The 23242-nt window shown below is 63.4% G+C and overlaps 1 protein-coding gene across 1 annotated transcript; it reads left to right on the forward strand.

Annotated features, from left to right (window-relative positions):
• The first annotated feature begins 1448 nt into the window (after nucleotides 1–1448).
• DLST (dihydrolipoamide S-succinyltransferase) lies at nucleotides 1449–22711 on the forward strand. Its single transcript, XM_044299162.1, has 15 exons — nucleotides 1449–1580; nucleotides 15653–15680; nucleotides 15756–15804; nucleotides 16659–16714; nucleotides 16789–16863; nucleotides 16986–17041; nucleotides 17109–17220; nucleotides 17295–17444; nucleotides 17514–17584; nucleotides 17654–17751; nucleotides 17820–17950; nucleotides 18030–18103; nucleotides 18177–18260; nucleotides 21457–21624; nucleotides 22403–22711. Exons 1-15 carry the CDS (start codon nucleotides 1524–1526, stop codon nucleotides 22535–22537), a joined length of 1344 nt encoding a protein of 447 aa, XP_044155097.1. The 5' UTR covers nucleotides 1449–1523; the 3' UTR covers nucleotides 22538–22711.
• The last annotated feature ends 531 nt before the right edge of the window (nucleotides 22712–23242 follow it).

Consider the following 23242-nt stretch of genomic DNA (forward strand, 5'->3'; position numbering starts at 1 on the left):
GCGGCATTACTTCTCCTCCACATCAGGGCGGTCAGCGGCATTACTTCTCCTCCACATCATGGCGGTCAGCGGCATTATTCCTCCTCCACATCATGGCGGTCAGCGGCATTACTCCTCCTCCACATCATGGCGGTCAGCGGCATTATTCCTCCTCCACATCATGGCAGTCAGAAGCATTACTCCTCCTCCACATCATGGCGGTCAGCGGCATTACTCCTCCTCCACATCATGGCGGTCAGCGGCATTACTTCTCCTCCACATCATGGCGGTCAGCGGCATTACTCCTCCTCCACATCATGGCGGTCAGCGGCATTACTCCTCCTCCACATCATGGCGGTCAGCGGCATTATTCCTCCTCCACATCATGGCAGTCAGAAGCATTACTCCTCCTCCACATCATGGCGGTCAGCGGCATTACTCCTCCTCCAAATCATGGCGGTCAGCGGCATTACTTCTCCTCCACATCATGGCGGTCAGCGGCATTACTTCTCCTCCACATCAGGGCGGTCAGCGGCATTACTCCTCCTCCACATCATGGCGGTCAGCGGCATTACTTCTCCTCCACATCATGACGGTCAGCGGCATTACTCCTCCTCCACATCATGGCGGTCAGCGGCATTACTCCTCCTCCACATCATGGCGGTCAGCGGCATTACTCCTCCTCCACATCATGGCGGTCAGCGGCATTACTCCTCCTCCACATCATGGCGGTCAGCGGCATTACTCCTCCTCCACATCATGGCGGTCAGCAGCATTACTCCTCCTCCACATCATGGCGGTCAGCGGCATTATTCCTCCTCCACATCATGGCGGTCAGCGGCATTACTCCTCCTCCACATCATGGCGGTCAGCGGCATTATTCCTCCTCCACATCATGGCGGTCAGCGGCATTATTCCTCCTCCACATCATGGCAGTCAGAAGCATTACTCCTCCTCCACATCATGGCGGTCAGCGGCATTATTCCTCCTCCACATCATGGCGGTCAGCGGCATTATTCCTCCTCCACATCATGGCAGTCAGAAGCATTACTCCTCCTCCACATCATGGCGGTCAGCGGCATTACTCCTCCTCCACATCATGGCGGTCAGCGGCATTACTCCTCCTCCACATCATGGCGGTCAGCGGCATTACTCCTCCTCCACATCATGGCGGTCAGCCCTGTGTGGCTGATTATCTTCCCTGATTTCCAGCCTCATCTCCTTCAATCACCCACAGGACTGTTCCTGTCTTTCCTCTGCTCTTCCCCTTGTCCTGTGGCAGTGGTACTTACCAAGTCCACCCCTTGTAGTATTGGTATATTCCGGACGCTGACGCACGCCAGAGGCCAATGTGCTCCTCACTTCCTGTCTCCATCTCCTCGCGTCCTCCATAGAGATCGATGTGTTCCGGACTCCGGAAGCTGACGGTTCTCCTCCGTTTGGAGTAAGTGTCAGGTTTTGGCCGGAAGTCGCGCTCTCTCTTTCCCTCTCGGGGTCATTGGTCCGGTCCTGTTTCCGGCGTGTCCTTGAGCTGTGTCCCGAAGATGTTGTCTCGCTGCCTGGCCCGGGCCCTGCGCTGCCCAGTGACCGCCCTCCGGCGGGTGAGTTACGTTCGGGAGCATCCGGGCTCCGCCTGTCCTTGTCCCTCAGTGCACCCCACAACTGCCGCACAGTCCCCCAGTGCACCCCACAACTGCCGCATAGTCCCCCCAGTGCACCCCACAACTGCCGCATAGTCTCCCAGTGCACCCCACAACTGCCGCATAGTGCCCCAGTGCACCCCACAACTGCCGCATAGTGCCCCAGTGCACCCCACAACTGCCGCATAGTGCCCCAGTGCACCCCACAACTGCCGCATAGTGCCCCAGTGCACCCCACAACTGCCGCATAGTGCCCCAGTGAACCCCACAACTGCCGCATAGTGCCCCAGTGCACCCCATAACTGCCGCATAGTCCCCCAGTGCACCCCACAACTGCCGCATAGTCCCCCCAGTGCACCCCACAACTGCCGCATAGTGCCCCAGTGCACCCCATAACTGCCGCATAGTCCCCCCAGTGCACCCCACAACTGCCGCATAGTCCCCCCAGTGCACCCCACAACTGCCGCATAGTGCCCCAGTGCACCCCACAACTGCCGCATAGTGCCCCAGTGCACCCCACAACTGCCGCATAGTCCCCCAGTGCACCCCACAACTGCCGCATAGTGCCCCAGTGCACCCCACAACTGCCGCATAGTGCCCCAGTGAACCCACAACTGCCGCATAGTGCCCCAGTGCACCCCATAACTGCCGCATAGTCCCCCAGTGCACCCCACAACTGCCGCATAGTCCCCCCAGTGCACCCCACAACTGCCGCATAGTGCCCCAGTGCGCCCCACAACTGCCGCATAGTGCCCCAGTGCGCCCCACAACTGCCGCATAGTCTCCCAGTGCACCCCACAACTGCCGCATAGTGCCCCAGTGAACCCCATAACTGCCGCATAGTGCCCCAGTGCACCCCATAACTGCCGCATAGTGCCCCAGTGCACCCCACAACTGCCGCATAGTCCCCCCAGTGCACCCCACAACTGCCGCACAGTCCCCCAGTGCACCCCACAACTGCCGCACAGTCCCCCCAGTGCACCCCACAACTGCAGCACAGTCCCCCAGTGCACCCCACAACTGCCGCATAGTGCCCCAGTGCACCCCACAACTGCCGCATAGTGCCCCAGTGCACCCCACAACTGCCGCATAGTGCCCCAGTGCACCCCACAACTGCCGCATAGTGCCCCAGTGCACCCCACAACTGCAGCACAGTCCCCCAGTGCACCCCATAACTGCCGCATAGTCCCCCAGTGCACCCCATAACTGCCGCATAGTGCCCCAGTGCACCCCACAACTGCCGCATAGTGCCCCAGTGCACCCCACAACTGCCGCATAGTGCCCCAGTGCACCCCACAACTGCCGCATAGTGCCCCAGTGCACCCACAACTGCCGCATAGTGCCCCAGTGCACCCACAACTGCCGCATAGTGCCCCAGTGCACCCCACAACTGCCGCATAGTGCCCCAGTGCACCCCACAACTGCCGCATAGTGCCCCAGTGCACCCCACAACTGCCGCATAGTGCCCCAGTGCACCCCATAACTGCCGCATAGTGCCCCAGTGCACCCCACAACTGCCGCATAGTCCCCCCAGTGCACCCCACAACTGCCGCACAGTCCCCCAGTGCACCCCACAACTGCCGCACAGTCCCCCCAGTGCACCCCACAACTGCAGCACAGTCCCCCAGTGCACCCCACAACTGCCGCATAGTGCCCCAGTGCACCCCACAACTGCCGCATAGTGCCCCAGTGCACCCCACAACTGCCGCATAGTGCCCCAGTGCACCCCACAACTGCAGCACAGTCCCCCAGTGCACCCCACAACTGCAGCACAGTCCCCCAGTGCACCCCACAACTGCCGCATAGTGCCCCAGTGCACCCCATAACTGCCGCATAGTGCCCCAGTGCACCCCATAACTGCCGCATAGTGCCCCAGTGCACCCCACAACTGCCGCATAGTCCCCCCAGTGCACCCCACAACTGCCGCACAGTCCCCCAGTGCACCCCACAACTGCCGCACAGTCCCCCCAGTGCACCCCACAACTGCAGCACAGTCCCCCAGTGCACCCCACAACTGCCGCATAGTGCCCCAGTGCACCCCACAACTGCCGCATAGTGCCCCAGTGCACCCCACAACTGCCGCATAGTGCCCCAGTGCACCCCACAACTGCAGCACAGTCCCCCAGTGCACCCCACAACTGCCGCATAGTGCCCCAGTGCACCCCATAACTGCCGCATAGTCCCCCAGTGCACCCCATAACTGCCGCATAGTGCCCCAGTGCACCCCATAACTGCCGCATAGTGCCCCAGTGCACCCCACAACTGCCGCATAGTGCCCCAGTGCACCCCACAACTGCCGCATAGTGCCCCAGTGCACCCCACAACTGCCGCATAGTGCCCCAGTGCACCCCACAACTGCCGCATAGTGCCCCAGTGCACCCCACAACTGCCGCATAGTGCCCCAGTGCACCCCACAACTGCCGCATAGTGCCCCAGTGCACCCCATAACTGCCGCATAGTGCCCCAGTGCACCCCACAACTGCCGCATAGTCTCCCAGTGCACCCCACAACTGCCGCATAGTCCCCCCAGTGCACCCCACAACTGCAGCACAGTCCCCCAGTGCACCCCACAACTGCCGCACAGTCCCCCCAGTGCACCCCACAACTGCAGCACAGTCCCCCAGTGCACCCCACAACTGCAGCACAGTCCCCCAGTGCACCCCACAACTGCCGCATAGTGCCCCAGTGCACCCCACAACTGCCGCATAGTGCCCCAGTGCACCCCATAACTGCCGCATAGTGCCCCAGTGCACCCCATAACTGCCGCATAGTGCCCCAGTGCACCCCATAACTGCCGCATAGTCCCCCAGTGCACCCCATAACTGCCGCATAGTGCCCCAGTGCACCCCACAACTGCCGCATAGTCTCCCAGTGCACCCCACAACTGCCGCATAGTGCCCCAGTGCACCCCACAACTGCCGCATAGTCTCCCAGTGCACCCCACAACTGCCGCATAGTCTCCCAGTGCACCCCACAACTGCCGCATAGTCTCCCAGTGCACCCCACAACTGCCGCACAGTCCCCCAGTGCACCCCATAACTGCCGCATAGTGCACCCCACAACTGCCGCACAGTCCCCCAGTGCGCCCCATAACTGCCGCATAGTCCCCCAGTGCACCCCACAACTGCCGCATAGTGCACCCCACAACTGCCGCACAGTCCCCCCAGTGCACCCCACAACTGCCGCACAGTCCCCCAGTGCGCCCCATAACTGCCGCACAGTCCCCCAGTGCACCCCACAACTGCCGCATAGTCCCCCCAGTGCACCCCACAACTGCCGCATAGTGCACCCCACAACTGCCGCATAGTCCCCCAGTGCACCCCACAACTGCCGCACAGTCCCCCAGTGCACCCCACAACTGCCGCACAGTCCCCCAGTGCACCCCACAACTGCCGCATAGTGCACCCCACAACTGCCGCATAGTCCCCCAGTGCACCCCATAACTGCCGCATAGTGCACCCCACAACTGCCGCATAGTCCCCCAGTGTGCCCCATAACTGCCGCATAGTGCACCCCACAACTGCCGCACAGTCCCCCAGTGCACCCCACAACTGCCGCATAGTGCACCCCACAACTGCCGCATAGTCCCCCAGTGCACCCCATAACTGCCGCATAGTGCACCCCACAACTGCCGCATAGTCCCCCAGTGTGCCCCATAACTGCCGCATAGTGCACCCCACAACTGCCGCACAGTCCCCCAGTGCACCCCATAACTGCCGCACAGTCCCCCAGTGCACCCCATAACTGCCGCATAGTCCCCCAGTGCACCCCATAACTGCCGCATAGTGCCCCAGTGCGCCCCATAACTGCCGCATAGTCCCCAGTGCGCCCCATAACTGCCGCATAGTCCCCCAGTGCACCCCATAACTGCCGCATAGTCCCCCCAGTGCACCCCACAACTGCCGCATAGTGCCCCAGTGCACCCACAACTGCCGCATAGTGCCCCAGTGCACCCCACAACTGCCGCATAGTCCCCAGTGCACCCCACAACTGCCGCATAGTGCCCCAGTGCACCCCACAACTGCCGCATAGTGCCCCAGTGAACCCCACAACTGCCGCATAGTGCCCCAGTGCACCCCAAAACTGCCGCATAGTCCCCCAGTGCACCCCACAACTGCCGCATAGTCCCCCCAGTGCACCCCACAACTGCCGCATAGTGCCCCAGTGCGCCCCACAACTGCCGCATAGTGCCCCAGTGCGCCCCACAACTGCCGCATAGTCTCCCAGTGCACCCCACAACTGCCGCATAGTGCCCCAGTGAACCCCATAACTGCCGCATAGTGCCCCAGTGCACCCCATAACTGCCGCATAGTGCCCCAGTGCACCCCACAACTGCCGCATAGTCCCCCCAGTGCACCCCACAACTGCCGCACAGTCCCCCCAGTGCACCCCACAACTGCCGCACAGTCCCCCAGTGCACCCCACAACTGCAGCACAGTCCCCCAGTGCACCCCACAACTGCCGCATAGTGCCCCAGTGCACCCCACAACTGCCGCATAGTGCCCCAGTGCACCCCACAACTGCCGCATAGTGCCCCAGTGCACCCCACAACTGCCGCATAGTGCCCCAGTGCACCCCACAACTGCAGCACAGTCCCCCAGTGCACCCCATAACTGCCGCATAGTCCCCCAGTGCACCCCATAACTGCCGCATAGTGCCCCAGTGCACCCCACAACTGCCGCATAGTGCCCCAGTGCACCCCACAACTGCCGCATAGTGCCCCAGTGCACCCCACAACTGCCGCATAGTGCCCCAGTGCACCCCACAACTGCCGCATAGTGCCCCAGTGCACCCCACAACTGCCGCATAGTGCCCCAGTGCACCCCACAACTGCCGCATAGTGCCCCAGTGCACCCCACAACTGCCGCATAGTGCCCCAGTGCACCCCACAACTGCCGCATAGTGCCCCAGTGCACCCCACAACTGCCGCATAGTGCCCCAGTGCACCCCATAACTGCCGCATAGTGCCCCAGTGCACCCCACAACTGCCGCATAGTCCCCCCAGTGCACCCCACAACTGCCGCACAGTCCCCCAGTGCACCCCACAACTGCCGCACAGTCCCCCAGTGCACCCCACAACTGCAGCACAGTCCCCCAGTGCACCCCACAACTGCCGCATAGTGCCCCAGTGCACCCCACAACTGCCGCATAGTGCCCCAGTGCACCCCACAACTGCCGCATAGTGCCCCAGTGCACCCCACAACTGCAGCACAGTCCCCCAGTGCACCCCACAACTGCAGCACAGTCCCCCAGTGCACCCCACAACTGCCGCATAGTGCCCCAGTGCACCCCATAACTGCCGCATAGTGCCCCAGTGCACCCCATAACTGCCGCATAGTGCCCCAGTGCACCCCACAACTGCCGCATAGTCCCCCCAGTGCACCCCACAACTGCCGCACAGTCCCCCAGTGCACCCCACAACTGCCGCACAGTCCCCCCAGTGCACCCCACAACTGCAGCACAGTCCCCCAGTGCACCCCACAACTGCCGCATAGTGCCCCAGTGCACCCCACAACTGCCGCATAGTGCCCCAGTGCACCCCACAACTGCCGCATAGTGCCCCAGTGCACCCCACAACTGCAGCACAGTCCCCCAGTGCACCCCACAACTGCCGCATAGTGCCCCAGTGCACCCCATAACTGCCGCATAGTCCCCCAGTGCACCCCATAACTGCCGCATAGTGCCCCAGTGCACCCCATAACTGCCGCATAGTGCCCCAGTGCACCCCACAACTGCCGCATAGTGCCCCAGTGCACCCCACAACTGCCGCATAGTGCCCCAGTGCACCCCACAACTGCCGCATAGTGCCCCAGTGCACCCCACAACTGCCGCATAGTGCCCCAGTGCACCCCACAACTGCCGCATAGTGCCCCAGTGCACCCCACAACTGCCGCATAGTGCCCCAGTGCACCCCATAACTGCCGCATAGTGCCCCAGTGCACCCCACAACTGCCGCATAGTCTCCCAGTGCACCCCACAACTGCCGCATAGTCCCCCCAGTGCACCCCACAACTGCAGCACAGTCCCCCAGTGCACCCCACAACTGCCGCACAGTCCCCCCAGTGCACCCCACAACTGCAGCACAGTCCCCCAGTGCACCCCACAACTGCAGCACAGTCCCCCAGTGCACCCCACAACTGCCGCATAGTGCCCCAGTGCACCCCACAACTGCCGCATAGTGCCCCAGTGCACCCCATAACTGCCGCATAGTGCCCCAGTGCACCCCATAACTGCCGCATAGTGCCCCAGTGCACCCCATAACTGCCGCATAGTCCCCCAGTGCACCCCATAACTGCCGCATAGTGCCCCAGTGCACCCCACAACTGCCGCATAGTGCTCCCAGTGCACCCACAACTGCCGCATAGTCTCCCAGTGCACCCCACAACTGCCGCATAGTGCCCCAGTGCACCCCACAACTGCCGCATAGTCTCCCAGTGCACCCCACAACTGCCGCATAGTCTCCCAGTGCACCCCACAACTGCCGCATAGTCTCCCAGTGCACCCCACAACTGCCGCACAGTCCCCCAGTGCACCCCATAACTGCCGCATAGTGCACCCCACAACTGCCGCACAGTCCCCCAGTGCGCCCCATAACTGCCGCATAGTCCCCCAGTGCACCCCACAACTGCCGCATAGTGCACCCCACAACTGCCGCACAGTCCCCCCAGTGCACCCCACAACTGCCGCACAGTCCCCCAGTGCGCCCCATAACTGCCGCACAGTCCCCCAGTGCACCCCACAACTGCCGCATAGTCCCCCCAGTGCACCCCACAACTGCCGCATAGTGCACCCCACAACTGCCGCATAGTCCCCCAGTGCACCCCACAACTGCCGCACAGTCCCCCAGTGCACCCCACAACTGCCGCACAGTCCCCCAGTGCACCCCACAACTGCCGCATAGTGCACCCCACAACTGCCGCATAGTCCCCCAGTGCACCCCATAACTGCCGCATAGTGCACCCCACAACTGCCGCATAGTCCCCCAGTGTGCCCCATAACTGCCGCATAGTGCACCCCACAACTGCCGCACAGTCCCCCAGTGCACCCCACAACTGCCGCATAGTGCACCCCACAACTGCCGCATAGTCCCCCAGTGCACCCCATAACTGCCGCATAGTGCACCCCACAACTGCCGCATAGTCCCCCAGTGTGCCCCATAACTGCCGCATAGTGCACCCCACAACTGCCGCACAGTCCCCCAGTGCACCCCATAACTGCCGCACAGTCCCCCAGTGCACCCCATAACTGCCGCATAGTCCCCCAGTGCACCCCATAACTGCCGCATAGTCCCCCAGTGCGCCCCATAACTGCCGCATAGTCCCCCAGTGCGCCCCATAACTGCCGCATAGTCCCCCAGTGCACCCCATAACTGCCGCACAGTCCCCCAGTGCGCCCCATAACTGCCGCATAGTGCACCCCACAACTGCCGCACAGTCCCCCAGTGCACCCCATAACTGCCGCATAGTGCCCCAGTGCACCCCACAACTGCCGCACAGTCCCCCAGTGCACCCCATAACTGCCGCATAGTCCCCCAGTGCACCCCATAACTGCCGCATAGTCCCCCAGTGCACCCCATAACTGCCGCACAGTCCCCCAGTGCACCCCATAACTGCCGCACAGTCCCCCAGTGCACCCCATAACTGCCGCACAGTCCCCCAGTGCGCCCCATAACTGCCGCACAGTCCCCCAGTGCGCCCCATAACTGCCGCACAGTCCCCCAGTGCGCCCCATAACTGCCGCACAGTCCCCCAGTGCGCCCCATAACTGCCGCACAGTCCCCCAGTGCACCCCATAACTGCCGCACAGTCCCCCAGTGCACCCCATAACTGCCGCATAGTCCCCCAGTGCACCCCATAACTGCCGCATAGTCCCCCAGTGCACCCCATAACTGCCGCACAGTCCCCCAGTGCACCCCATAACTGCCGCACAGTCCCCCAGTGCGCCCCATAACTGCCGCATAGTCCCCCAGTGCGCCCCATAACTGCCGCATAGTCCCCCAGTGCACCACATAACTGCCGCATAGTCCCCCAGTGCACCCCATAACTGCCGCATAGTCCCCCAGTGCACCCCACAACTGCCGCACAGTCCCCCAGTGCACCCCACAACTGCCGCATAGTGCCCCAGTGCACCCCACAACTGCCGCATAGTGCACCCCACAACTGCCGCATAGTGCCCCAGTGCGCCCCATAACTGCCGCATAGTGCCCCAGTGCACCCCACAACTGCCGCATAGTGCACCCCACAACTGCCGCATAGTGCCCCAGTGCTCCCCATAACTGCCGCATAGTGCCCCAGTGCACCCCACAACTGCCGCATAGTGCACCCCACAACTGCCGCATAGTGCCCCAGTGCACCCCATAACTGCCGCATAATGCCCCAGTGCACCCCATAACTGCCGCATAGTGCCCCAGTGCACCCCATAACTGCCGCATAATGCCCCAGTGCACCCCACAACTGCCGCATAGTGCCCCAGTGCACCCCACAACTGCCGCATAGTGCCCCAGTGCACCCCATAACTGCCGCATAGTGCCCCAGTGCACCCCACAACTGCCGCATAGTCCCCCCAGTGCACCCCACAACTGCCGCACAGTCCCCCAGTGCACCCCACAACTGCCGCACAGTCCCCCCAGTGCACCCCACAACTGCAGCACAGTCCCCCAGTGCACCCCACAACTGCAGCATAGTGCCCCAGTGCACCCCACAACTGCCGCATAGTGCCCCAGTGCACCCCACAACTGCCGCATAGTGCCCCAGTGCACCCCACAACTGCAGCACAGTCCCCCAGTGCACCCCACAACTGCCGCATAGTGCCCCAGTGCACCCCATAACTGCCGCATAGTGCCCCAGTGCACCCCATAACTGCCGCATAGTGCCCCAGTGCACCCCACAACTGCCGCACAGTCCCCCCAGTGCACCCCACAACTGCCGCACAGTCCCCCCAGTGCACCCCACAACTGCAGCACAGTCCCCCAGTGCACCCCACAACTGCCGCATAGTGCCCCAGTGCACCCCACAACTGCCGCATAGTGCCCCAGTGCACCCCACAACTGCCGCATAGTGCCCCAGTGCACCCCACAACTGCAGCACAGTCCCCCAGTGCACCCCATAACTGCCGCATAGTGCCCCAGTGCACCCCATAACTGCCGCATAGTCCCCCAGTGCACCCCATAACTGCCGCATAGTGCCCCAGTGCACCCCACAACTGCCGCATAGTGCCCCAGTGCACCCCACAACTGCCGCATAGTGCCCCAGTGCACCCCACAACTGCCGCATAGTGCCCCAGTGCACCCCACAACTGCCGCATAGTGCCCCAGTGCACCCCACAACTGCCGCATAGTGCCCCAGTGCACCCCACAACTGCCGCATAGTGCCCCAGTGCACCCCACAACTGCCGCATAGTGCCCCAGTGCACCCCACAACTGCCGCATAGTGCCCCAGTGCACCCCACAACTGCCGCATAGTGCCCCAGTGCACCCCACAACTGCCGCATAGTGCCCCAGTGCACCCCACAACTGCCGCATAGTGCCCCAGTGCACCCCACAACTGCCGCATAGTGCCCCAGTGCACCCCACAACTGCCGCATAGTGCCCCAGTGCACCCCACAACTGCCGCATAGTCTCCCAGTGCACCCCACAACTGCCGCATAGTCCCCCCAGTGCACCCCACAACTGCAGCACAGTCCCCCAGTGCACCCCACAACTGCCGCACAGTCCCCCCAGTGCACCCCACAACTGCAGCACAGTCCCCCAGTGCACCCCACAACTGCAGCACAGTCCCCCAGTGCACCCCACAACTGCAGCATAGTGCCCCAGTGCACCCCACAACTGCCGCATAGTGCCCCAGTGCACCCCACAACTGCCGCATAGTGCCCCAGTGCACCCCACAACTGCCGCATAGTGCCCCAGTGCACCCCATAACTGCCGCATAGTCCCCCAGTGCACCCCATAACTGCCGCATAGTGCCCCAGTGCACCCCACAACTGCCGCATAGTGCCCCAGTGCACCCCACAACTGCCGCATAGTGCCCCAGTGCACCCCACAACTGCCGCATAGTCTCCCAGTGCACCCCACAACTGCCGCATAGTCTCCCAGTGCACCCCACAACTGCCGCATAGTCTCCCAGTGCACCCCACAACTGCCGCACAGTCCCCCAGTGCACCCCATAACTGCCGCATAGTGCACCCCACAACTGCCGCACAGTCCCCCAGTGCTCCCCATAACTGCCGCATAGTCCCCCAGTGCACCCCACAACTGCCGCATAGTGCACCCCACAACTGCCGCACAGTCCCCCCAGTGCACCCCACAACTGCCGCACAGTCCCCCAGTGCGCCCCATAACTGCCGCACAGTCCCCCAGTGCACCCCACAACTGCCGCATAGTCCCCCCAGTGCACCCCACAACTGCCGCATAGTGCACCCCACAACTGCCGCATAGTCCCCCAGTGCACCCCACAACTGCCGCACAGTCCCCCAGTGCACCCCACAACTGCCGCACAGTCCCCCAGTGCACCCCACAACTGCCGCATAGTGCACCCCACAACTGCCGCATAGTCCCCCAGTGCACCCCATAACTGCCGCATAGTGCACCCCACAACTGCCGCATAGTCCCCCAGTGTGCCCCATAACTGCCGCATAGTGCACCCCACAACTGCCGCACAGTCCCCCAGTGCACCCCATAACTGCCGCACAGTCCCCCAGTGCACCCCATAACTGCCGCATAGTCCCCCAGTGCACCCCATAACTGCCGCACAGTCCCCCAGTGCGCCCCATAACTGCCGCATAGTCCCCCAGTGCGCCCCATAACTGCCGCATAGTCCCCCAGTGCACCCCATAACTGCCGCACAGTCCCCCAGTGCGCCCCCTAACTGCCGCATAGTGCACCCCACAACTGCCGCACAGTCCCCCAGTGCACCCCATAACTGCCGCATAGTGCCCCAGTGCACCCCACAACTGCCGCACAGTCCCCCAGTGCACCCCATAACTGCCGCATAGTCCCCCAGTGCACCCCATAACTGCCGCATAGTCCCCCAGTGCACCCCATAACTGCCGCACAGTCCCCCAGTGCACCCCATAACTGCCGCACAGTCCCCCAGTGCACCCCATAACTGCCGCACAGTCCCCCAGTGCGCCCCATAACTGCCGCACAGTCCCCCAGTGCGCCCCATAACTGCCGCACAGTCCCCCAGTGCGCCCCATAACTGCCGCACAGTCCCCCAGTGCGCCCCATAACTGCCGCACAGTCCCCCAGTGCACCCCATAACTGCCGCACAGTCCCCCAGTGCACCCCATAACTGCCGCATAGTCCCCCAGTGCACCCCATAACTGCCGCATAGTCCCCCAGTGCACCCCATAACTGCCGCACAGTCCCCCAGTGCACCCCATAACTGCCGCACAGTCCCCCAGTGCGCCCCATAACTGCCGCATAGTCCCCCAGTGCGCCCCATAACTGCCGCATAGTCCCCCAGTGCACCACATAACTGCCGCATAGTCCCCCAGTGCACCCCATAACTGCCGCATAGTCCCCCAGTGCACCCCACAACTGCCGCACAGTCCCCCAGTGCACCCCACAACTGCCGCATAGTGCCCCAGTGCACCCCACAACTGCCGCATAGTGCACCCCACAACTGCCGCATAGTGCCCCAGTGCGCCCCATAACTGCCGCATAGTGCCCCAGTGCACCCCACAACTGCCGCATAGTGCACCCCACAACTGCCGCATAGTGCCCCAGTGCGCCCCAGAACTGCCGCATAGTGCCCCAGTGCACCCCACAACTGCCGCATAGTGCACCCCACAACTGCCGCATAGTGCCCCAATGCACCCCATAACTGCCGCATAGTGCCCCAGTGCACCCCATAACTGCCGCATAATGCCCCAGTGCACCCCACAACTGCCGCATAGTGCCCCAGTGCACCCCACAACTGCCGCATAGTCCCCCAGTGCGCCCCATAACTGCCGCATAGTCCCCCAGTGCGCCCCACAACTGCCGCACAGTCCCCCAGTGCACCCCACAACTGCCGCATAGTCCCCCAGTGCACCCCATAACTGCCGCATAGTCCCCCAGTGCACCCCATAACTGCCGCACAGTCCCCCAGTGCACCCCATAACTGCCGCACAGTCCCCCAGTGCGCCCCATAACTGCCGCACAGTCCCCCAGTGCGCCCCATAACTGCCGCACAGTCCCCCAGTGCGCCCCATAACTGCCGCACAGTCCCCCAGTGCGCCCCATAACTGCCGCACAGTCCCCCAGTGCGCCCCATAACTGCCGCACAGTCCCCCAGTGCGCCCCATAACTGCCGCACAGTCCCCCAGTGCACCCCATAACTGCCGCACAGTCCCCCAGTGCGCCCCATAACTGCCGCACAGTCCCCCAGTGCGCCCCATAACTGCCGCACAGTCCCCCAGTGCGCCCCATAACTGCCGCACAGTCCCCCAGTGCGCCCCACAACTGCCGCACAGTCCCCCAGTGCACCCCACAACTGCCGCATAGTCCCCCAGTGCACCCCACAACTGCCGCACAGTCCCCCAGTGCACCCCACAACTGCCGCACAGTGCCCCAGTGCACCCCACAACTGCAGCACAGTCCCCCAGTGCACCCCATAACTGCCGCACAGTGCCCCAGTGCACCCCACAACTGCCGCATAGTGCACCCCACAACTGCCGCATAGTGCCCCAGTGCGCCCCATAACTGCCGCATAGTGCCCCAGTGCACCCCACAACTGCCGCATAGTGCACCCCACAACTGCCGCACAGTCCCCCAATGCACCCCATAACTGCCGCATAGTGCCCCAGTGCACCCCACAACTGCCGCATAATGCCCCAGTGCACCCCACAACTGCCGCATAGTGCCCCAGTGCACCCCACAACTGCCGCATAGTCCCCCAGTGCGCCCCACAACTGCCGCATAGTCCCCCAGTGCACCCCACAACTGCCGCATAGTCCCCCAGTGCACCCCACAACTGCCGCATAGTCCCCCCAGTGCACCCCACAACTGCCGCATAGTCTCCCAGTGCACCCCACAACTGCCGCATAGTCCCCCCAGTGCGCCCCACAACTGCCGCACAGTCCCCCCAGTGCGCCCCACAACTGCCGCACAGTCCCCCCAGTGCACCCCACAACTGCCGCACAGTCCCCCCAGTGCACCCCACAACTGCCGCACAGTCCCCCCAGTGCACCCCACAACTGCCGCACAGTCCCCCCAGTGCACCCCACAACTGCCGCACAGTCCCCCCAGTGCACCCCACAACTGCCGCACAGTCCCCCCAGTGCACCCCACAACTGCCGCACAGTCCCCCCAGTGCACCCCACAACTGCCGCACAGTCCCCCCAGTGCGCCCCACAACTGCCGCACAGTCCCCCCAGTGCGCCCCACAACTGCCGCATAGTCCCCCAGTGCACCCCACAACTGCCGCATAGTGCACCCCACAACTGTCGCACAGTCCCCCAGTGCACCCCATAACTGCCGCATAGTCCCCGGCCGCACAGTCCCCCGGGGCGCCCCACGCCGGCCGCACAGTCCCCCGGGGCGCCCCACGCCGGCCGCACAGTCCCCCGGGGCGCCCCACGCCGGCCGCACAGTCCCCCGGGGCGCCCCACGCCGGCCGCACAGTCCCCCGGGGCGCCCCACGCCGGCCGCACAGTCCCCCGGGGCGCCCCACGCCGGCCGCACAGTCCCCCGGGGCGCCCCAAGCCGGCCGCACAGTCCCCCGGGGCGCCCCACGCCGGCCGCACAGTCCCCCGGGGCGCCCCACGCCGGCCGCACAGTCCCCCGGGGCGCCCCACGCCGGCCGCACAGTCCCCCGGGGCGCCCCACGCCGGCCGCACAGTCCCCCGGGGCGCCCCACGCCGGCCGCACAGTCCCCCGGGGCGCCCCACGCCGGCCGCACAGTCCCCCGGGGCGCCCCACGCCGGCCGCACAGTCCCCCGGGGCGCCCCACGCCCCCGCTGTATCCCCTGGCATACACGGCACTGTGCAGAGCATTCTACTTTGCAGTGTGTTTTGAGGGCCATGCCTGCTGATGTCTGCTTCTCTTTTTCAGGGCCCAGGGGCCGCTTGTACCATCACACGTGAGTAGCGCTCTTGTGCTTCTGCCGCTCTCCTCGCTCCCCCTGCTTCAGCCTCTTAACGTCTTTTTCTTTCAGAGGTGGCAGCGAGCCGCGTCACATCCGTCAACGAGCGCAAGACCCTCTCGTATGTACCGGGACACAAGGGGGTGGCGGGAGCAGGACACGTGACGAGGGGAAGGGTCGGGATGGGTGACGAGGGGAAGGGTCGGGACGGGTGACGAGGGGAAGGGTCGGGACGGGTGACGAGGGGAAGGGTCGGGACGGGTGACGAGGGGAAGGGTCGGGACGGGTGACGAGGGGAAGGGTCGGGACGGCTCCGTGGCGAGGGGAAGGGTCGGGACGGCTCCGTGGCGAGGGGAAGGGTCGGGACGGCTCCGTGGCGAGGGGAAGGGTCGGGACGGCTCCGTGGCGAGGGGAAGGGTCGGGACGGCTCCGTGGCGAGGGGAAGGGTCGGGACGGCTCCGTGGCGAGGGGAAGGGTCGGGACGGCTCCGTGGCGAGGGGAAGGGTCGGGACGGCTCCGTGGCGAGGGGAAGGGTCGGGACGGCTCCGTGGCGAGGGGAAGGGTCGGGACGGCTCCGTGGCGAGGGGAAGGGTCGGGACGGCTCCGTGGCGAGGGGAAGGGTCGGGACGGCTCCGTGGCGAGGGGAAGGGTCGGGACGGCTCCGTGGCGAGGGGAAGGGTCGGGACGGCTCCGTGGCGAGGGGAAGGGTCGGGACGGCTCCGTGGCGAGGGGAAGGGTCGGGACGGCTCCGTGGCGAGGGGAAGGGTCGGGACGGCTCCGTGGCGAGGGGAAGGGTCGGGACGGCTCCGTGGCGAGGGGAAGGGTCGGGACGGCTCCGTGACGAGGGGAAGGGTCGGGACGGCTCCGTGACGGGGAGAGGGGGCCAGGGCGCATGACGGGGAGAGGGTCGGGACGGGGCCGTGACGGGGAGAACAGGGAGGCATGCTGGTCTGTGACTCTCCCCTTTCTCTGCAGAGTCCCCCATTTACGCCTCCACGCAGCCAGGTTTTACCGGACGTCGGCGGTCTGCAGTGAGTATCGGCGGCTGCGGCTCACCCCCCGCCTCTCCTCCGCTCCTTGTAATCTCTTCCCCTCTTTCTGGCAGGGCAGGATGTGCTGACCGTGAACACCCCAGCATTTGCAGAGTCTGTCACAGAAGGGGATGTCAGGTGGGAGAAGGGTGAGTGACGTCTCCTGGTTGCTATGCCTGGGGGGGGGGCAGTTGTGACACGTTTCCGGGGATAAGTGGTCGCGGCCGCTGCGTCAGCTGTAAATTCTAAGCCCCTCCCTTTTCTGTGGCAGCTGTCGGGGACTCGGTGGCTGAAGATGAAGTTGTTTGCGAGATTGAAACTGACAAGGTAATCATCCTGCAGCCCCCCTTCCCCCCTGCTTGGCCACATGCTGACGCTCTCCGCCTCATTCTAGACATCGGTGCAGGTCCCTGCCCCCTCCGCAGGAGTGATCGAAGCCCTGCTGGTCCCAGATGGAGGCAAGGTGGAGGGGGGCACCCCACTGTTTGTCCTCAGGAAGTCTGGAGGTAGGAGCGTGCTGTCCTGTGTGGCCTTGCCTGGGGGTCGGCCCGCAGCCTCATGAATTGTCTCTGTCCCACAGCTGCTCCCAAGACTAAACCTGCTGAGACTGCAGCACCCCAAGCAGCTGCCCAACCCCCACCACCTGCCCCAGCTGCCCCTGCAGGACCCATCCCCATTGTGATCCCTCCGGTGCCCCCTGTGTCTGCTCAGCCCTTGGAGACCAAGCCTGGTGAGTGTCTGGGGGGGGTCTGGGGTTGGTGGGTGCCATGTTATGCTAAGCTTCATTCTTTCCCCTCAGTGTCTGCAGTGAAGCCGGCGCCTGCTCCCCCCGTGGCTGCGGCTGCCCCTTCGGCTCGCTCGGAGCACAGGGTAAGTGGCTGCTCCTCCTGGTGGTCTGTGAGGTGAGGACTAGTTCTCAGTCTGACGTTTCCACCCCAGGTGAAGATGAATCGCATGCGCCAGAGGATCGCTCAGCGGCTGAAGGAGGCTCAGAACACCTGTGCAATGCTGACCACCTTCAATGAGGTGGACATGAGGTGAGTGTCGCAGGGGGTGGGGCTGGGGCTTGTGGGGCCCTCGGCTGACCCTCCTGTTTGTCTTGTAGTAATGTCCAGCAGATGAGGTCTTTGCACAAGGACGCCTTCCTGAAGAAACACAACCTGAAGCTCGGCTTCATGTCTGCCTTTGTTAAAGCTGCCGCCTTTGCTCTGCAGGACCAACCTGCTGTGAACGCTGGTAAGTTCCCTGTGCCCCGGCTCGCCCCCTGCCCCGGCTCGCCCCCGGCCCCAACCTCACGGACCCCCTTCTCTTGTAGTTATTGATGATTCAGCCAAGGAGATTGTGTACAGGGACTACATCGATATTAGCGTCGCCGTGTCCACCCCGAGGGTAAGTACCCGGGGGAGGCTGAGCAGGAGGGGGCGCTCTATCGGACTGTCCGCTGATCTTGCTGTCTCCCCAGGGTCTTGTGGTGCCAGTGTTGAGGAACGTGGAGTCCATGAACTTTGCTGATATCGAAAGGACGATTGCTGAGCTCGGAGAAAAGGTGACCCTCACACCCACAACACAGCTAGCGGCCTCAGGGGCAGAGGAGCGCAGAGCGGAGCCGCAACCAAGACATAGCTAGCGGCCTCAGGGGCAGAGGAGCGCAGAGCGGAGCCGCAACCACGACATAGCTAGCGGCCTCAGGGGCAGAGGAGCGCAGAGCGGAGCCGCAACCACGACATAGCTAGCGGCCTCAGGGGCAGAGGAGAGCAGAGCGGAGCCGCAACCATGACATAGCTAGCGGCCTCGGGCAGAGGAGCGCAGAGCGGAGCCGCAACCATGACATAGCTAGCGGCCTCAGGGGCAGAGGAGCGCAGAGCGGAGCCGCAACCACGACATAGCTAGCGGCCTCAGGGGCAGAGGTGCACAGAGCGGAGCCGCAAGCACGACACAGCTAGCGGCCTCAGGGGCAGAGGAGCGCAGAGTGGAGCCGCAACCACGACATAGCTAGCGGCCTCAGGGGCAGAGGTGCGCAGAGCGGAGCCGCAAGCACGACACAGCTAGCGGCCTCAGGGGCAGAGGAGCGCAGAGCGGAGCCGCAACCACGACATAGCTAGCGGCCTCAGGGGCAGAGGTGCACAGAGCGGAGCCGCAAGCACGACACAGCTAGCGGCCTCAGGGGCAGAGGAGCGCAGAGTGGAGCCGCAACCACGACATAGCTAGCGGCCTCGGGCAGAGGTGCGCAGAGCGGAGCCGCAAGCACGACACAGCTAGCGGCCTCAGGGGCAGAGGAGCGCAGAGTGGAGCCGCAACCACGACATAGCTAGCTGCCTCGGGCAGAGGTGCGCAGAGCGGAGCCGCAAGCACGACACAGCTAGCGGCCTCAGGGGCAGAGGAGCGCAGAGTGGAGCCGCAACCACGACATAGCTAGCGGCCTCAGGGGCAGAGGAGCACAGAGCGGAGCCGCAACCACGACATAGCTAGCGGCCTCAGGGGCAGAGGAGCGCAGAGCGGAGCCGCAACCACGACATAGCTAGCGGCCTCAGGGGCAGAGGAGCGCAGAGCGGAGCCGCAACCATGACATAGCTAGCGGCCTCGGGCAGAGGAGCGCAGAGCGGAGCCGCAACCATGACATAGCTAGCGGCCTCAGGGGCAGAGGAGCGCAGAGCGGAGCCGCAACCACGACATAGCTAGCGGCCTCAGGGGCAGAGGTGCTCAGAGCGGAGCCGCAAGCACGACACAGCTAGCGGCCTCAGGGGCAGAGGAGCGCAGAGCGGAGCCGCAAGCACAACACAGCTAGCGGCCTCACGGGCAGAGGAGCGCAGAGCAGAGCCGCAACCGTGACATAGCTAGCGGCCTCAGGGGCAGAGGAGCGCAGAGCGGAGCCGCAACCATGACATAGCTAGCGGCCTCAGGGGCAGAGGAGCGCAGAGCGGAGCCGCAACCATGACATAGCCGGCCGCCTCACGGGCAGAGGAGCGCAGAGCGGAGCCGCAAGCACAACACAGCTAGCGGCCTCACGGGCAGAGGAGCGCAGAGCGGAGCCGCAAGCACAACACAGCTAGCGGCCTCAGGGGCAGAGGAGCGCAGAGCGGAGCCGCAACCCCGACATAGCTAGCGGCCTCACGGGCAGAGGAGCGCAGAGCGTTTTAAAAAATCTGCTTTAGCGGAAGTAGCGACTTCTTTCCTTCCATCCTGCCTCCTATTCATAAATCAGCACTTTCCTTCCCTGCAGAGGACGGGGCTCACTGGTTATTACCTCCTCCTGCCCCCAGTTATTGGGGCCCTGCAATAACCAGTAAGCACTTTCCTTCACTGCAGAGGACGGGGCTCACTGGTTTTTACCTCCTCCTGCCCCCAGTTATAGGGGCCCTGCAATAACCAGTAAGCACTTTCCTTCACTGCAGAGGACGGGGCTCATTGGTTATTACCTCCTCCTGCCCCCAGTTATAGGGGCCCTGCAATAACCAGTAAGCACTTTCCTTCACTGCAGAGGACGGGGCTCATTGGTTATTACCTCCTCCTGCCCCCAGTTATAGGGGCCCTGCAATAACCAGTAAGTACTTTACTTCCCTGCAGAGGACGGGGCTCACTGGTTATTACCTCCTCCTGCCCCCAGTTATAGGGGCCCTGCAATAACCAGTAAGCACTTTCCTTCACTGCAGAGGACGGGACTCACTGGTTATTACCTCCTCCTGCCCCCAGTTATAGGGGCCCTGCAATAACCAGTAAGCACTTTCCTTCACTGCAGAGGACGGGGCTCACTGGTTATTACCTCCTCCTGCCTCCAGTTATAGGGGCCCTGCAATAACCAGTAAGCACTTTCCTTCACTGCAGAGGACGGGGCTCACTGGTTATTACCTCCTCCTGCCCCCAGTTATAGGGCCCTGCAATAACCAGTAAGCACTTTCCTTCACTGCAGAGGACGGGGCTCACTGGTTATTACCTCCTCCTGCCCCCAGTTATAGGGGCCCTTAAATAATTTTACTAGGAGATCCCTTTAAGGGCCCTTGCACAGGACCGTATTCCCTCCGAGACTTACGGTCCGTGAGCGGGCCATATGTGCCGCAGTGGCATTGATCGTGCACACGGGAGCGCACAGCATCATATAAAATCGTATGTATCATTGTAATCTATGATGCTGTGCGCTCCCGTGTGCACGATCAATGCCACTGCGGCACATATGGCCCGCTCACGGACCGTAAGTCTCGGAGGGAATACGGTCCTGTGCAAGGGCCCTAAGACTTTAGTTCTGAAGGTGAGCGCGGGTCATTATGGAAGCAGGCAGGGGCTGGCACTGCTGGACAACCCTGACTGCGAATACCTACCTGTCAGCTGGGAGAGACCACGTTGAGGAGGGTGGCTGCTGCTGGGAAAGTCCACTGTGAGGGGGCTGACAGGTGCTGAAGGGCAATCTTTAAAACAGCTGTCTGCAGATGAGATGCTGGCTTAGTTATTATCCAAGTCATGTCTCATGGCCTGTTTAAAGGGTCGGACATTTACTTATAGGATATCTGCCTTTCATCTGGTGGCATCAGAGGCGGAGTTTGCTAAGAGCTCATTTGCATCCCAGAATTCCAGAGGAGCAGGTATGGGTTAGGGTTATGGTCTATAAGTCTCCTCATGAAGGAGAGAAAGTACTCCCCAAGTGGGAAGGAGGGGGAGAGACCGTTGTCTACTCTTCATGGAGTTGGTACATTCCAGAGCACTGGCGGGTCTCCGCTATCGTATAATTGACCCATATTTGTTACATTCAGGCCCGGAAGAACGAGCTGGCCATCGAAGACATGGACGGAGGGACGTTCACCATCAGCAATGGCGGAGTCTTCGGCTCTTTGTTTGGGACTCCAATTATCAACCCCCCACAGTCCGCTATCCTGGGGATGCATGGGATCTTCGAGCGCCCGGTTGCAGTGGCCGGAAAGGTAGGTGCACTGCTGGGAGATGTGGGAGAAGTCACGTATTGGTGCTGGAAGATATGGGTGGTGTCTTGCTGTGTATCGATAATGGCATATGCGGGAGAAGTCGCTCTGTATCGTGCTGGGAGGAATCACACTCGGTGTGTGTTGGTGCTGGGAGTTGAGGGCCGAGGCGCTCGGTGGGTGTCGGTGCTGGGAGTTGAGGGCCGAGGCGCTCGGTGGGTGTCGGGGCTGGGAGTTGAGGGCCGAGGCGCTCGGTGGGTGTCGGTGCTGGGAGTTGAGGGCCGAGGCGCTCGGTGGGTGTCGGTGCTGGGAGTTGAGGGCCGAGGCGCTCGGTGGGTGTCGGTGCTGGGAGTTGAGGGCCGAGGCGCTCGGTGGGTGTCGGTGCTGGGAGTTGAGGGCCGAGGCGCTCGGTGGGTGTCGGTGCTGGGAGTTGAGGGCCGAGGCGCTCGGTGGGTGTCGGTGCTGGGAGTTGAGGGCCGAGGCGCTCGGTGGGTGTCGGTGCTGGGAGTTGAGGGCCGAGGCGCTCGGTGGGTGTCGGTGCTGGGAGTTGAGGGCCGAGGCGCTCGGTGGGTGTCGGTGCTGGGAGTTGAGGGCCGAGGCGCTCGGTGGGTGTCGGTGCTGGGAGTTGAGGGCCGAGGCGCTCGGTGGGTGTCTGTGCTGGGAGTTGAGGGCCGAGGCGCTCGGTGGGTGTCGGTGCTGGGGCATGCTGGGATTTGGGGTGCTGTGTGTGATGACATCATTGGGTAGCAGGAAAGGTCATTGCTCTGTCCTCGTCCTGCAGGTGGAGGTGCGTCCTATGATGTATGTGGCCCTAACCTATGATCACCGACTGATTGATGGAAGAGAAGCCGTATTATTCCTGCGCAAAATCAAGTCTGTGGTGGAGGATCCGCGTGTCCTGCTGCTGGACCTCTAAAGCCTCGCTCCACTCCTGGTTTTATGTCGCCCCGTGTCAGAGGAGGGGGCATTGTGTACAGACTCTCCCCCGGAGGCCGGGGCCTCCTCTCTCCCACCCCCTACAGAGCTACTCATCATATTTAAAGACCACTTTGATTTTAAAGTTGTATAAAATAAATTCCCTTAACATCAATTCCAGTGGCTTGGCTGCGTCCGGCAGGTGAGGGGTCGCTTATGGGCCCTGATCACATGAGCTCCAGAGAGTTGTACCCCGAGATCAGATGTTTGGGATTGATTTTTTTCCTTTACACATAACCACACCGGAGTGCGAGTGCCCCCCAATACTAGACGGGAAGTCGGCAATTAAAAGGGGACCATCACGTCTGCCTGTGGCCTCGCTTGGCTTGGCCCGTCTGCCTGTGGCCTCGCTTGGCTTGGCCCGTCTGCCTGTGGCCTCGCTTGGCTTGGCCCGTCTGCCTGTGGCCTCGCTTGGCCCGTCTGCCTGTGGCCTCGCTTGGCCCGTCTGCCTGTGGCCTCGCTTGGCTTGGCCCGTCTGCCTGTGGCCTCGCTTGGCTTGGCCCGTCTGCCTGTGGCCTCGCTTGGCTTGGCCCGTCTGCCTGTGGCCTCGCTTGGCTCGGCCCGTCTGCCTGTGGCCTCGCTTGGCTCGGCCCGTCTGCCTGTGGCCTCGCTTGGCTCGGCCCGTCTGCCTGTGGCCTCGCTTGGC

Source organism: Bufo gargarizans, chromosome 6 (assembly GCF_014858855.1).
Source record: "Bufo gargarizans isolate SCDJY-AF-19 chromosome 6, ASM1485885v1, whole genome shotgun sequence".
Taxonomy (NCBI): Eukaryota; Metazoa; Chordata; class Amphibia; order Anura; family Bufonidae; genus Bufo; species Bufo gargarizans.

Coding starts and splice junctions, on each gene's coding strand:
- DLST (XM_044299162.1), top strand. CDS start 1,524: ATGTTGTCTCGCTGCCTGGCCCGGGCCCTGCGCTGCCCAGTGACCGCC. Junction 17,585..17,653: donor CGGCTCGCTCGGAGCACAGG/GTAAGTGGCTGC, acceptor TTTCCACCCCAG/GTGAAGATGAATCGCATGCG. Junction 21,625..22,402: donor CGGTTGCAGTGGCCGGAAAG/GTAGGTGCACTG, acceptor CTCGTCCTGCAG/GTGGAGGTGCGTCCTATGAT.